At 37.7% G+C, this 17,028-nt stretch overlaps 1 protein-coding gene across 4 annotated transcripts in view; it reads left to right on the top strand.

Moving 5' to 3' along the window:
* Nucleotides 1-75: 75 nt before the first annotated feature.
* The window catches only part of CYP39A1 (cytochrome P450 family 39 subfamily A member 1), a 96,937-nt gene continuing 79,984 nt past the window's right edge, over nucleotides 76-17,028 (top strand). The window contains exons 1-2 of one of the 4 annotated variants that reach the window (XM_082729690.1): nucleotides 76-167; nucleotides 439-549. Coding sequence is in view for 2 of the 4 variants with exons in the window: in XM_082729688.1 (XP_082585814.1) it covers nucleotides 373-549 (177 nt within the window). In the remaining 2 variants the exon portion in view is untranslated. The other 3 variants (XM_082729689.1, XM_082729688.1, XM_082729687.1) reach the window with 3 other exon arrangements.

The raw sequence follows: 17,028 nt of genomic DNA, 5'->3' as shown, positions 1-17,028 counted from the left end.
CCATTCTCTGATTGGCTGCGAGCGAGGCTCCCTCGGCGCCGCCGGCCCCCGGTCTTCATGGCAACCGAGCAAGTTCTCTCCCGCTTTCCACCCCTCCGCACCCGCACTAGTTTGGTCCAGCCCCTGCGTTCGGTCCAGCGTGGCGGGGTCTGGAAAGACCAGTGGAGGTGGGAGGAGGGAGCAATGATGCAGAAGTCATCTAAAAATTGGGGCGGGGAAAGGAGGCTACGCTTAGGAAGGCAAACAAACTGCGGAAGTTGTAGCAGACAAGTTGGGAGGTCGGGTAGGTGTCCCCTCCCAACAGGGAATGAGCAAGTGCCACGGCGGCAGGACTTTTCCCTTCTTTGATTGTGGAAGGTGCTAGACAAAAACATGGAACTAATTTCCCCAACAGTGATTATAATCCTGGGTTGCATTGCTCTTTTATTATTCCTTCAGCGGAAGAATTTTCGTGGACCCCCGTGCATAAGGGGATGGATTCCTTGGATTGGAGCTGGATTTGAGTTTGGGAAGGACCCTCTAGAATTTATAGAGAAAGCAAGAATCAAGGTATGTGGCCTTAGCAGGTGGATTTCCGGAGTAGGTAATGTTGTCTTTTTTATTTTCTTTTATTGGCTCTCAAATGCAACAAAAAACACAGGGAACATACCTGCTGTCCACAGACGATCATTCCTCAGCTATCAACAGCTAAACCTTATGCAAGTTTTTTCGAAAGAAATAGATTTTTATTGGTTATGAATAGATTCTTATCAGCTTGTAGCTGCCTTTTTGCACGTCGATATTAATTTATAAATGTTAGTTACTTCATCATAGTTTAAAAGTTCTAAGGGTACCCACACTAACTAAACACTTGGAATAATTCGGAAAGAAGTGAAATACGGTTAATTTAAATTTATGAAAACGGGTAATAAATTAGTACCCGAACTGAAGTTAACGCCAGGCTGCTGTAAAAATTACTTGCAAACTTGGTCTTTGCAGATTTAGCCCGCACTGTATTTTCGGCTGGTATTATTTGATGATGATGAGATCCATGTTCACTGCATACTAAGGAGATTAGTAATATTGTAGTGGATGTTTTTGTCCTTAAAACAGCTTTCAGATATAGTTCATCTTTCAAAAATAGTATGTAAGTTACTGCCAACTTTTCCCCTTTATTTCAATGAATTCTTCAATCTATATTCCCATGTGTGTTGTGTGGTTGTGTTTTTGGCACCTATCCAATTGTTTCCTCAGAATAAATTCCTAAAAGTGGAATTGCCTAGTCCAATGACATGAACACTTAAATTGTTCATATTATTGTGTTACTCTTGCAAAAGAATGTAACAATATACACCTTTTCTTGTCCTTTGAGTGTAGGGGATTACCTAGTTCCTTATATTCTGGCCCGCACTAGGTGCCATAATTATTGGGAGTCTGATCTAGGAACAATTATATATTTTAAAGGAATATTTCTTTGTCTCCCATAGCCTTCCTTAGTCATGATTCTGATAAATTTTAAGAAACGTTTTTTACAAGCTTGTTTCAGAAGGTCAAGCAAGGTCAAAAAGATTATTCTGTTTTCTTCTAAAAGTTTTGTAATTTCCCACTTTACATTCAGGTCTGAGATCCATTTTTGAGTTAAATTTTTTTTGTAAGGGGTGATGGGGCGCCTGGGTGGCTCAGTGGGTTAAAGCCTCTGCCTTTGGCTCAGGTCATGATCCCAGGGTCCTGGGATGGAGCCCCAAATCCGTTCTCGCTGCTCAGCGATGAGCCTGCTTCTCCCTCTCTCTCTCTGCCTGCCTTTCTGCCTACTTGTGATCTCTGTCAAATAAATAAATAAAATCTTTAAAAAAAAAAAAAGTAAGGGGTGAGGTTAATTTCTTCCATCTGGATGTCCAGTTGTTCCAATTTCATATCCTGAAGGACTGTCCTTTCTTCATTGATCACCTTTGTAGCTTTTCAAAAATTAATTGACCATTTTTGTGTAGATCTATTTCTAGCCTTTCTATCCTAGTCCATTGATTTAAATGCCCACTCCTTTGTTAATACTACACTGCCTTATATACTCTAGTTTTATAGTAAGTCTTTAAATCAGGCAGTGAAAGTTCTCAGTATTTGTCTGTAATTGACTTGCCATTCAAGATTGTTTGCATTTTACTGTAATTTTAGAACTGGCTTGTCAATATCTATCATAAAGACTGTTAGAATTATGGTTGGAAGTTTGTTAACTCGATCGAAAAATTGGGGGAGAATTGACTTCTTAACAATAGTAAATCTTCAAATCTATGACTGCTGTGTATCTCTCTATTTATTTAGCTATGTAATTTCTTTCAGAAATGTTCTGTGGTTTTTGTGATGTGGTCATGACTATGGTTGTTAATTATTTTATATTTTGAGGCTGTTGTAGATAAAATTGCTTTTTTTTTATTTCCCACTCGTATCCTGTTGAAACATAAAAAAATGCAATCTGTTTTCCTTATATTAATTTTATACCTTGTGACTTTGCTAAATTCAGTTGATTGCTTCTAGTAATTACTTCAGAGATGTTTTAGGATTTTTATACATAAACAATATGTCTTGTAAACAGATAAATTTACTTCTTTTTTTCTGATCTTGATGTTTTTTATTTCTTTTCCCTCTATTATAATCAGTAGGATTTCTAGGATATTGTTAAATAGAAGTGGTAAGAGTAGACAAGCTTGTCTTTTCCCTACTATTAGGGGAAATTGTTCAGTATTTCACCACTGAGCCTGATATTAGCTGCAGATTTTTGAAAGGTGCCTATTTCAGTCCGGACCTTCAATCCATACACAGAAATCACAGATGCCATCAGAGAAATAAATAGGGACTTATTCTCTGTTCACATCCATCGTTTCCTAGCTGCCAGTGAAATCCTCATCTCACCTGATTCTACCTTGTTGCACAGAAACAGAAGCATCTGTATTTGTTTTAAAAGGCTACAAAATGTTCCCTGAATCCTAGCTTAACTAAACAGTGACTTAATGATTGACATTGTTTGTTTCCCATATTTTTGCTGTTATAAATATTGTAGGAACAAGTGTTATTTCTGTGTGTGAAAATGTATCCATAGAATGAATTATCAGATTCAAAGTATAAATGCATTTATAGTTTAGAGTGAAATAGGAAACCTTTTGAATGTGTTGAGCTGAGGTGTGATGGGCTCTGATTTAAATCTTAAAGGTTCACATTGGCTGCTCTGTTAAAAAAAAAAAAAAAGGAATGCAAAAATTAAAGAAAGAAGATAAGTTGAAGGCTTTTACAATATTTCAAACTTGAAACCATTGACCATTGTGGTATCAACCATGGTGATTGCAGCGGAAATTTGAGAAGTGGCTGGTTATATTTTGAAGGTGGAAGCAGCAGGATTTACTGGCAAACTGCATGTGGTGTGTAAAAGAATGAAAAGGGCCTAAGATGACTCCAAGAAATTTGGCTTGAGTAGCTAGAAAATGGGAGTTGCTGTCAAGTGAAACAGCCACAAATACAAGAATTTACTGGAAGGGAAGAAGTTATCAGAAGCTCAGCTTTAGCTATGTTGGAGTTTGATAAAAAATAAATAAAATAAACAAAATAAAACAATTAAAAATTTTTTAATGAAAAAAAAAAAAGATATGCTGAGATATGTTGGAGTTTGGGATGTTGATATCCAAGTGGGAATACTGAGTTAAGCAGCTGGATAAATAAATTTAGAGTTTGCAAAAGACATCCAGTGATGCATAGTTTCAACCTCTTTTACTTATCTTCTATAGCTGTCATTTCCCCTGAAATTCTTTTCACATATTTTATTTCTATTTAATGTGGGTTTTTCTTTTTTTTCACATTTCTATACTCTCTCTTCCTTAGAGTCTTTATATTCTGTGGGTTATAATCCCCTTGTGCTTCTTGTCATTGCCATCTCTCCCTCTTTTTTTTTTTTTATGATTTTATGTATTCATTTACTTGAGAGAGAGAAAGCACACATGAGTCGGGTGGAGCAGAGTGAGAGGGAAAGAGAGAGAGTCAGACTCACCCCTGAGCACGGAGCCCAAACAGATGCAGGGCTCCATCCCAGGACCTTGAGATCATGACATGAGCTGAAACCCCGTTGGGCGCTTAACTGACTGAGCTACCCAGACACCCCAGTCATTGTTATCTTTTATTCAGTAATATCTTTATTGTTTCTTCCTTTGCTACATTCCTTTATCTCCTAATTTCCCTCTATTGTCTAGCGACTTCTTCCACAGTTTTTGTTTTATGGGTTTTTTGGGGTTTTTTTTTTTTTTGCCTATTTCCTTTGTAGTTGCAATTATTACATTAATTTTTTAAATTCTGAAAATAATTTTGCATTACAAGGGTTTTTTTCTTCTTTTATCCATGGAAATCTTTTTGCAGTACAGGTTTTATGTACCCAATGCAGAAAGTTTTCGGTGAGTTACTTCATTTATAAGGAAGTTCTGGTCTCCTTTTTTTTTTAATAGAGTTTTTCTTATAATGCTGAATTTTTCCTTTCTTGTTTAACTATATTTTAAGGAGTTGAGTTGTCTCGGACCAACTGTCAGCAGGAGGTTTTGCTTGGAGGCAGTTGCCTTCTAGGTTTTTTTACTTAAGTCTTCTCTCTCCCTTGCTACAGTGAAAATAGAGTGTCTCTATGCACCCATAGCTCCTCTGCTTTTAGGATGTAATTTTACAGATATGAGCTCTCACTACCTTTCTTCAATAGCTGCTGCTAGTAAAAGAGGCAGCCTACCTTCCCAAGTGTACTTTTTACTTTTAGAAGATAGTGCTTCCTGGAGCCCACTTTCTGTGTTCTCTTTTGCTACCCACCCCCACCTCAATATTCATGGCCTGGTTATCTTAGCCCATCTCATAGAGGTTCCAACTCTGTACATTTCCTTCTCATATCTCAGAGTGTATATTTCCAAGATTTTCCATTGTTGAGCCCCCTGTACATGCCCTTTTTCTTTCCCGCCATGCCATGAAAGCTTTTAAGAGCAGAAATGAGAGTTCTGTTGGTGTCAGGTGTCAGAGCACACTGTTGTAGTTAGTAGATTTTCTTCTTCTTATCTAGCTCAATATGTTTATAGTGTACATGTGTTTCATTCTCCTTGTGGCTTTGCATGATTTCCAGAAAAGAAGCGGAACAATTCAGAAAGAAGTTGCCGTATTATCACTACCAAAATTGGAAGTCATTCTTCTTTAAAAAATGGGTTTTGTTTTGTTTTTTCAAATGAGTCCATATTCTAAAGTCATGAACATATATACATGAAAGGTCTTCCTCTCTTTTCTGTCCTCTGACTGCCTATCTTCTCCTCCAACAAGAATATTTCCATTCTCCTGTATAACCTTCAGAGGTATTCTGTGAATTTAAAAAAAAAAAAAAAGAATTAGGAATATTTGCTTCTGAAAAGATGGGGTAGTTTTACTTCCCCCTATTCCTTCCACTAAGTGTAACTAAATCATAATTGAACACTATATATAAAACAAACATAAGATTCTAAAAGGTGGAGAGAGAAAAGCAGACAGGCTAAGGACCACAGGATCTGATGAACAATATGTGGCTGAGTTTTCTTGATTTTTTTCTGCTTCACATACCTAGATTGGGCTCTAGAAAAACCAGAAAAACCTGGAGATGCCCCTGAGCACAGATAAAAAAAATAATCCTCAAGACAAGCTTACTCTATCTAGGTAAAGGGCCAGGAAAGAAGCAACCTAGCAAGACAGAAAACCTTTAGACTATAACTGCTCCAGGCAAACATCATAGGAAAAAATTATGGCATCACTTCAGTCAGCAAGTGCCAAGTGAAGAGTCTAAATCCTGGCCAGGCTGTAATGAAGTAAACCTTCCCCTCCTAGTAGGGTTGGTGTAAAATAGGCCTAGAGAAGGGTTGTGACTTCCCGTGCTCTTTAGCAGTAATGAGGCCATCCCCACTGCAGGGTTAATGGAGATCACACCAGGAGCATAGACTCTACCACCATTAAGCAATAACAACGAGTCCCCTCCTACTCATTGGTGTGGTGCCCCATGAGCCTTAGAAGATGGGTCAGGAATTTCACCACCACTTAGCAGAAAGAGGCTACTCCTATAACACCTTTTCACTTCCAGGCCAGTGAAGGTCATGTGGGAGCAATAATGAGGCATTTCCTTCTTCTCCCAGTCAGAATGATACAGTAAGAACTTAGTAAGGAGACTTGCTTTCACCCTCAACCAGCAGTAACAAGGAGTCCTCTCCCCATGCTGAGTAATTAACCTCAATTTCCATTCCCTTACCTGCCAATAATGTGGTGGCATTCCCTTTCTCACATCAGAATAGTGACAAAGGAAGCCTGGAAAAAGGATGAGTTAAATAAAATGCAGTGTCATAAGATAATATACAAGACATCCAGATTTTAGTAGAAAATCACTCCTGATACCAGGAACCAGGAAGATTTCAACTTGAATAAGCAGAAACAATCAACAAATGACACAGATATTAGAATTATCTTACAAGGATCTTATGGTAGCCAAAATAAAAATGCTTCAACAAGCAATTATACTCATGCCTTAAACAAATGAAAAAATAGAAAGTCTCAGGAAAGAAATGGAAAGACTGTAAAGAAATAGTACATATAAGGAAGAAACATATGGAAGTTTTAGAACTGAAAAATACAATAACTCACACACACATACAAAAAGAAAGAAAGTAAGAAAAAGAAAGAAAACCTTAGTAGAGGCACACAACAGCACAATGGAGAAGAATGAAAAGAATCAGTGAACTTCAACATAGGTCAATAAAAATTGGAGAAGATAGACTGAAAAATGAGCAGAACTTCAGGGACTGTAAAAGACATAACATTTATGTAATCAGAGTCCAAGAAAGAGGGTGAGTCTGAAAAAGTATTTGTAGAAGTAGGGCTGAAAATTTCCCCAAAGTGGCAACAGACATGAACCTACATATTTGAAAAGCTAAGCTAATCTCAAAGAGGATAAACCTAAGGAAGTCCTCAGCAAGACAAATGATAGACAAGCTTCTAAAAACTAAAGACAAATATAATTTTAAAAGCAGCAAAAGACAAATAGAACCTTATCATAGTGGAGAAAGAAACTGAAGTGTTAGTGGATTCTTCATCAGAAACCATGGAGACTAGAAGAAATGGCATACCAATTTTCAAGTGCTCAAAGAAAAGAACTGTCAACCAAGAATCCTATCTCCAGCAAAAATATCCCTTGGGAATTAAGGAGGAGTCAAGACATTCTCAGTTGAAGGAGAACTAAGAGAATTTTCTGCCAGAATACCTACTATCCTAAACAAATGACCAAAAGTAGTTCTCTAAACAGAAAGGGACCAATGAAAGAAGGAATGTGGACATCAAGAAGGAAGTAAGAACACAGTAAACAGAAGATATTAACTGCAATATTTTTTCTTCCCATGGTTTCTAAATTGTTTCATGGCTGAAGCAAAAATTATTACACTGCTTGATATTGTTCTAGATGTGTGTATTACATTACAAATGGGAGAGGATAAAAAGATATAAAGAGAGATTCACTTGAAATGATAAAATAGCCACACTATACAGCCATTGTGGAAGACAGTATGGAGGTTCCTCAAAAAGTTAAAAATAGAACTACCTTATTATCCCATGATTGCACTATGGGCTATTTACCCCCAAAATTAAAAAAAAACTAATTCAAAGGGATGCATGCAGCACAGTGTTTATTGCAGTATTCTTTACAATAGCCAAGATATGGAGCCCCCCAAGTGTCCATTCACAGATGAATGGGTAAAGAAGATATGGTGTGTGTATGTGTGTGTGTTTGTGTATGTGTGTGTATTTCTATAGCCCAACCTAAAGCCTAATCATATAGCTAGATAGATAGATATAGATAGATAGGTATAGATATAGATATTATTCAGCCATAAAAAAAGAATGAAATCTTGCCATCCACCACAACATGAATGGAGCTAAAGAGTATAATCCTAGGCAAAATAAGTCAGTCAGAGAAAGATTAATGCCATATGATTTCATTCATATGTGGAATTTAAGAAACAAAATAAACAAAGGGGGGAAGAAAAGGAAAGAGAGAGAAACAAACTGAGAAACAGACTCTTAACTATTGAGGACAAACTGATAGTTACCAGAGGGGGGTGAATGTGGGAATGGATGAAATAAGTGGATTAAAGAGTCATGATTACTGAGTAATGTATAGAATTGTTGAATCATTACATTGTACACCAGAAACTAATATAGCACTGTGGTAACCATGATGGAATTAAAAAAACTTCAAAAAGTGGTTATTGATTAGTTAAAATTGATTAATTATGATAAGTTACATATATATAGTAATAGCTGGAGAAACCACTAAAAAATTCTACACAAAAGGATCCACTTAAGAATACTATAGATAAATCAATGGAATTCTAAACAATGTTCAAGTAACACACAAGAAAGCAGATAAAACAGCACAACAAAAACCAGGGAGAATAAACAGAAAAAAACAAAAAACAAAAAAAATCAGAAAACCCTAATTTATCAATAATTTAAGCTATAAATGGTATAAATACAATTATTAAAACATAGATATTTGAAAAATGGATTTAAAATAATGCAATTACATGATGTATAATAGAAACTCACTTAAATATAATGAGATAAGCAGGTGAAAAACAAAATTATGGAAAAAGAAATATCATGCAAGCATTAATCAAAAGAAAGTAGGAGTGGCTATGTTAATAGCAGAAAAAGTACCTTCAGAGCAAAGAAAATTACCAGAGACAGATGGGGACATTATAAAATGATGAAGGGGTCAATATACTACAAAGAGTTAGCAATTCTAAATGTGTATGCACCAAATTACAGAGCTGTAAACTATGTGAAGCAAAAACTAGAACTGAAAGAAGACACAGACAAATCTACAGTTATAGTTAGATGTTTCAACAATCTGAACAATGGGTAGGACAGACAGTAAATCAGCTAGAATATAAAAGACCACCAACCAAAAAGATCTAATGTATATACATAGAACATTCTACCTAACAAAGCAGGTATGTATTCTCTTTAAGTGCCCATGAGATATGACAAGATAGACCATACGCAGGGCCATAGACCCTCACAAAATTTAAAAGAATTTGAATCATACAATGTATTCTCTAACTACAGTGGAATGAAACTAGAACTAAGTAGCAGGAAACTCACCAAACACTTGGAAGCAAACAACATATTTCTAAGTAATCTATGATTTAAGGGGAAACTCTCAAGGGAAATAAAAATTTATGTTGAATTGAAAGAAAATAAAATCCAACCTATCAGAATTTGGGGGACACAGCTAAAGCAGTGCTGACAGAGAAATTACCGTCACTAAATATTTGCATTGTAAAAGAGCATAAGTGTGAAATGAACAAAGCTTCCCTGTCAGCCTCCTCACCAAAAAAGAGCACAGCATACATCAAACAAGAAAAATGAAGGAAACATTAACAGAAATCAATGTAAGTGAAAACAGAAAAAATAGAGAAAATCAATGAAAGAGCCAATTCTTTGAAAAGATCAATAACATTGGAAGACCTCATACAAGCAAAAGAAAATAAAAGGACACCCATTATTAATGTCAGGAATAAAATAGGGCATAGCACTGCAGACATCAAAAGGATAATAAAAGAACACTATATGTAACCCCACATGTAGAAAAATGACAATTTAGATGAAATGGACCTAATTCCCCCCCCAAAACGCAAACTACAACTATTCAGTATGAAATAGATAATTTGAATAGCCCTGTATTTGTTAGGGATAGCAATTGCTCATAATTTTAAAACTCCCAAAAAGGAAATCTTAAGGCCCAGATTGTTTCACTGGAAAATTTTGCCAAATGTTTAAAGAAGAATTAACATCAATTGTATAAATAATCTCCAGACAATAGAAAAGAAGGGAACATGTTCCAGTTTATTTTATGAAGCTAGAATCATCCTTGTACCAAACCAGATAAAGACAGCACAAAATAAGAAATTTTCAGATCAGTATTCTTTATGAATATAGATGCAAAAGTCCTCAACAAAGTATCAGCAAATAAGGTCAAAATGGCGGAGAAGTAGCAGGCTGAGACTACTTCAGCTAGCTGGAGATCAGCTAGATAGCTTATCTAAAGATTGCAAACACCTAAAAATCCATTGGCAGATCGAAGAGAAGAAGAACAGCAATTCTGGAAACAGAAAAACAACCACTTTCCAAAAGGCAGGACCGGCGGAGAAGTGAATCCAAAGCGACGGGAAGCTAGACCCCGGGGGGAGGGGCCGGCTCCCGGCAAGTGGCGGAGCAACCGCGCACAAAATCAGGACTTTTAAAAGTCTGTTCCGCTGAGGGACATCGCTCCAGAGGCTAAACCGGGGCAAAGCCCACGCGGGGTCGGCGTGGCCTCAGGTCCCGCAGGGTCACAGAAGGATCGCGGGTGTCTGAGTGTCACAGAGCTTGCGGGTATTGGAACGGGAAAGCCGGCTACAGAGACAGAGCCGACAGTAAGCTCGCAGCTCGGGGTGACCTTGAACCGGTCGCAGGCTCGGTGAGCTCGGAGCGCGGCCGGAGGTCAGGCAGACGGGAGTAACTGGGCGCTGTTCTCTGAGGGCGCACTGAGAAGTGGGGCCCTGGGCTCTCGGCTCCTCCGGGCCGGAGACCAGGAGGCCGCCATTTGTATTCCCGTCCTCCGGAACTCTACGGAAAGCGCTCAGGGAACAAAAGCTCCTGAAAGCAAAACCGAGCGGATTACTCACCCCGGCCCCGGGTAAGAGCGGTGTAATTCCGTCTGGGGCAAAGACACTTGAGAATCACTACAACAGGCCCCTCCCCCAGAAGATCAACAAGAAATCCAGCCGAGACCAAGTTCACCTACCAAGGAGTGCGGTTTCAATACCAAGGAGAGCAGCAGAATTCCAGAGGAGGAGAAAGCCAAGCACAGAACTCATGGCTTTTTCCCTGTGATTTTTTTTAGTCTTGCAGTTAATTTAATTTTTTTCTTTTTCATTTTTTGTTTTTTTTTTCTCGCCTTCGGGTAAAAATTTTTTTTTCTTTTTTTAACTGTTACCTTTTTCTTTTTTAATGATTTTTTACTAGTTTTTCTAATATATATTTTTTCTTTTTTACATTTTTCTTAGGTGTTTTCTTTTTTTAATTCTTTTCTTTTCTTTTCTTTTTTTTCTTTTTTCTTTCTTTCTTCCTTTTTGAACCTCTTTTTATCCCCTTTCTCCCCCCTCATGATTTGGGATCTCTTCTAATTTGGTTAAAGCACATTTTCCTGCGGTTGTTGCCACCCTTTTAGTATTTTACTTGCCCCTTCATATACTCTTATCTGGACAAAATGACAAGACGGAAAAATTCAACACAAAAAAAAGAACAAGAGGCAGTACCGAAGGCTAGGGACCTAATCAATACAGACATTGGTAATATGTCAGATCTAGAGTTCAGAATGACAATTCTCAAGGTTCTAGCCGGGCTCGAAAAAGGCATGGAAGATACTAGAGAAACCCTCTCGAGAGATATAAAAGCCCTTTCTGGAGAAATAAAAGAACTAAAATCTAACCAAGTTGAAATCAAAAAAGCTATTAATGAGGTGCAATCAAAAATGGAGGCTCTCACTGCTAGGATAAATGAGGCAGAAGAAAGAATTAGTGATATAGAAGACCAAATGACAGAGAATAAAGAAGCTGAGCAAAAGAGGGACAAACAGCTACTGGACCACGAGGGGAGAATTCGAGAGATAAGTGACACCATAAGACGAAACAACATTAGAATAATTGGGATTCCAGAAGAAGAAGAAAGAGAGAGGGGAGCAGAAGGTATACTGGAGAGAATTATTGGGGAGAATTTCCCTAATATGGAAAAGGGAACGAGCATCAAAATTCGGGAGGTTCAGAGAACACCCCTCAAAATCAATAAGAATAGGCCCACACCCCGTCACCTAACAGTAAAATTCACAAGTCTCAGTGACAAAGAGAAAATCCTGAAAGCAGCCCGGGAAAAGAAGTCTGTAACATACAATTGTAAAAATATTAGATTGGCAGCTGACTTATCCACAGAGACCTGGCAGGCCAGAAAGAGCTGGCATGATATTTTCAGAGCACTAAATGAGAAAAACATGCAGCCAAGAATACTATATCCAGCTAGGCTATCATTGAAAATAGAAGGAGAGATTAAAAGCTTCCAGGACAAACAAAAACTGAAGAATTTACAAACACCAAACCAGCTCTGTAGGAAATATTGAAAGGGGTCCTCTAAGCAAAGAGAGAGCCTACAAGTGGTATATCAGAAAGGAACAGAGACCATATACAATAACAGTCACCTTACAGGCAATACAATGGCACTAAATTCATATCTCTCAATAGTTACCCTGAATGTTAATGGGCTAAATGCCCCTGTCAAAAGACACAGGGTATCAGAATGGATAAAAAAACAAAACCCATCTATATGTTGCCTCCAAGAAACTCATTTTAAGCCTGAAGACACCTCCAGATTTAAAGTGAGGGGGTGGAAAAGAATTTACCATGCTAATGGACATCAGAAGAAAGCAGGAGTGGCAATCCTTATATCAGATCAATTAGATTTTATGCCAAATATTATAATAAGAGATGAGGAAGGACACTATATCATACTCAAAGGGTCTGTCCAACAAGAAGATTTAACAATTTTAAATATCTATGCCCCCAACGTGGGAGCAGCCAACTATATAAACCAATTAATAACAAAATCAAAGAAACACATTAACAATAATACAATAATAGTAGGGGACTTTAACACTCCCCTCACTGAAATGGACAGATCATCCAAGCAAAAGATCAGCAAGGAAATAAAGGCCTTAAACGACACACTGGACCAGATGGACATCACAGATATATTCAGAACATTTCATCCCAAAGCAACAGAATACACATTCTTCTCTAGTGCACATGGAACATTCTCCAGAATAGATCATATCCTCGGTCCTAAATGAGGACTCAACCGGTATCAAAAGATTGGGATCATTCCCTGCATATTTTCAGACCACAATGCTCTAAAGCTAGAACTCAACCACAAAAGGAAGTTTGGAAAGAACCCAAATACATGGAGACTAAACAGCATCCTTCTAAAGAATGAATGGGTCAACCGGGAAATTAAAGAAGAATTGAAGAAAATCATGGAAACAAATGATAATGAAAATACAACAGTTCAAAATCTGTGGGACACAACAAAGGCAGTCCTGAGAGGAAAATATATAGCGGTACAGGCCTTTCTCAAGAAACAAGAAAGGTCTCAGGTACACAACCTAACCCTACACCTAAAGGAGCTGGAGAAAGAACAAGAAAGAAACCCTAAGCCCAGCAGGAGAAGAGAAATCATAAAGATCAGAGCAGAAATCAATGAAATAGAAACCAAAAAAACAATAGAACAAATCAACGAAACTAGGAGCTGGTTCTTTGAAAGAATTAATAAAATTGATAACCCCCTGGCCCGACTTATCAAAAAGAAAAGAGAAAGGACCCAAATAAATAAAATCATGAATGAAAGAGGAGAGATCACAACTAACACCAAAGAAATACAAACTATTGTAAGAACATACTATGAGCAACTCTATGCCAATAAATTTGACAATCTGGAAGAAATGGATGCATTCCTAGAAACATATAAACTACCACAACTGAACCAGGATGAAATAGAAAGCCTGAACAGACCCATAACCAGTAAGGAGATTGAAACAGTCATTAAAAATCTCCAAACAAACAAAAGCCCAGGGCCAGACGGCTTCCCGGGGGAATTCTACCAAACATTTAAAGAAGAACTAATTCCTATTCTCCTGAAACTGTTCCAAAAAATAGAAATGGAAGGAAAACTTCCAAACTCATTTTATGAGGCTAGCATCACCTTGATCCCAAAACCACACAAGGATCCCACCAAAAAAGAGAGCTATAGACCAATATCCTTGATGAACACAGATGCGAAAATACTCAACAAAATACTAGCCAATAGGATTCAACAGTACATTAAAAAGATTATTCACCACGACCAAGTGGGATTTATTCCAGGGCTACAAGGTTGGTTCAACATCCGCAAATCAGTCAATGTGATACAACACATCAATAAAAGAAAGAACAAGAACCATATGATACTCTCAATAGATGCTGAAAAAGCATTTGACAAAGTACAGCATCCCTTCCTGATCAAAACTCTTCAAAGTGTAGGGATAGAGGCCACATACCTCAATATCATCAAAGCCATCTATGAAAAACCCACCGCAAATATCATTCTCAATGGAGAAAAACTGAAAGCTTTTCCGCTAAGGTCAGGAACACGGCAGGGATGTCCATTATCACCACTGCTATTCAACATAGTACTAGAGGTCCTAGCCTCAGCAATCAGACAACAAAAGGAAATTAAAGGCATCCAAATCGGCAAAGAAGAAGTCAAATTATCACTCTTCGCAGATGATATGATACTATATGTGGAAAACCCAAAAGACTCCACTCCAAAACTGCTAGAACTTATACAGGAATTCAGTAAAGTGTCAGGATATAAAATCAATTCACAGAAATCAGTTGTATTTCTCTACACCAACAGCAAGACAGAAGAAAGAGAAATTAAGGAGTCAATCCCATTTACAATTGCATCCAAAACCGTAAGATACCTAGGAATAAACCTAACCAAAGAGACGCAGAATCTATACTCAGAAAACTACAAAGTACTCATGAAAGAAATTGAGGAAGACACAAAGAAATGGAAAAATGTTCCATGCTCCTGGATTGGAAGAATAAATATTGTGAAAATGTCTATGCTACCTAAAGCAATCTACACATTTAATGCAATTCCTATCAAAGTACCATCCATCTTTTTCAAAGAAATGGAACAAATAATTCTAAAATTTATATGGAACCAGAAAAGACCTCGAATAGCCAAAGGGATATTGAAAAAGAAAGCCAAAGTTGGTGGCATCACAATTCCAGACCTCAAGCTCTATTACAAAGCTGTCATCATCAAGAGAGCATGGTACTGGCACAAAAACAGACCCATAGATCAATGGAGCAGAATAGAGAGCCCAGAAATAGACCCTCAACTCTATGGCCAACTAATCTTCAACAAAGCAGGAAGAATGTCCAATGGAAAAAAGACAGCCTCTTCAATAAATGGTGCTGGGAAAATTGGACAGCCACATGCAGAAAAATGAAATTGGACCATTTCCTTACACCACACACGAAAATAGACTCAAAATGGATGAAAGACCTCAATGTGCGAAAGGAATCCATCAAAATCCTTGAGGAGAACTCAGGCAGCAACCTTTTCGACCTCTGCCGCAGCAACATCTTCCTAGGAACAACGCAAAAGGCAAGGGAAGCAAGGGAAAAAATGAACTATTGGGATTTCATCAAGATCAAAAGCTTTTGCACAGCAAAGGAAACAGTTAACAAAACCAAAAGACAACTGACAGAATGGGAGAAGATATTTGCAAACGACATATCAGATAAAGGACTAGTGTCCAGAGTCTATAAAGAACTTAGCAAGCTCAACACCCAAAGAACAAATAATCCAATCAAGAAATGGGCAGAGGACATGAACAGACATTTCTGCAAAGAAGACATCCAGATGGCCAACAGACACATGAAAAAGTGCTCCATATCACTCGGCATCAGGGAAATACAAATCAAAACCACAATGAGATATCACCTCACACCAGTCAGAATGGCTAAAAATCAACAAGTCAGGAAATGACAGATGCTGGCGAGGATGCGGAGAAAGGGGAACCCTCCTACACTGTTGGTGGGAATGCAAGCTGGTGCAGCCACTCTGGAAAACAGCATGGAGGTTCCTCAAAATGTTGAAAATAGAACTGCCCTATGACCCAGCAATTGCACTACTGGGTATTTACCCTAAAGATACAAACGTAGTGATCCAAAGGGGCACGTGCACCCGAATGTTTATAGCAGCAATGTCCACAATAGCCAAACTATGGAAAGAACCTAGATGTCCATCAACAGATGAATGGATCAAGAAGATGTGGTATATATACACAATGGAATACTATGCAGCCATCAAAAGAAATGAAATCTTGCCATTTGCGACAACATGGATGGAACTAGAGCGTATCATGCTTAGCGAAATAAGTCAAGCAGAGAAAGACAACTATCATATGATCTCCCTGATATGAGGAAGTGGTGATGCGACATGGGGGCTTAAGTGGGTAGGAGAAGAATAAATGAAACAAGATGGGATTGGGAGGGAGACAAACCATAAGTGACTCTTAATCTCACAAAACAAACTGAGGGTTGCTGGGGCGAGGGGGTTTGGGAGAAGGGGGTGGGATTGTGGACATTGGGGAGGGTGTGTGCTTTGGTGAGTGCTGTGAAGTGTGTAAACCTGTGATTCACAGACCTGTACCCCTGGGGATAAAAATATATGTTTATAAAAAATAAAAAATTAATAAAAAAAAAAAGAAAAAAAAGAAAGTATCAGCAAATAAAATCCAGCAATATATAAAGGAATCACAGATCCCATGACTCCATGGGTCTCTTCCAGGATTTAAGACTTGTCCAATATATGAAAATCAGCTAGTGCAAGCCACCATATTAACAGGTGAGAGAAGAAAAGGCACATGGACATATTGATTTGTACAGGAAATGCATTTGACAAAATCCCACACTCATTCTTGATTTTCAAAAATTATCAGAATGGTAATAGAGAGAGTCGTCTTGAACTTGTTAAAGAATATCTACAAAAACTTTACAGTTAACCTCAATCTTAATGGTGAAAGAATAAGTGGTTCATCTCTGATTGGAAATAAAGTAAGAATGTAATCAAGAATCAGTAATCAAGAATGTCTACTGCTTATTCCACATAATGCTGGAAGCTCTGGTGAATGCAATTAAGCAAGAAAAAAGATCATATGGAAAGGAACAAATAATACTTTCTCTATTTGCAGATGATGCGATTGTTTACTTAGAAAATCTCAAGGAATCTACAATAAATCTGAAGTTAATCAGTAAATTCAGCAAGGTCACAGAATATAAACTCAACGGAAAACACAATTATATTGCAGCATACTAACAATGAGCATATGCAAGTGGT

Source organism: Mustela nivalis, assembly GCF_964662115.1.
Source record: "Mustela nivalis genome assembly, chromosome: 5".
Classification (NCBI taxonomy): domain Eukaryota; kingdom Metazoa; phylum Chordata; class Mammalia; order Carnivora; family Mustelidae; genus Mustela; species Mustela nivalis.
This window is presented reverse-complemented; position numbering and strand designations above follow the sequence as displayed.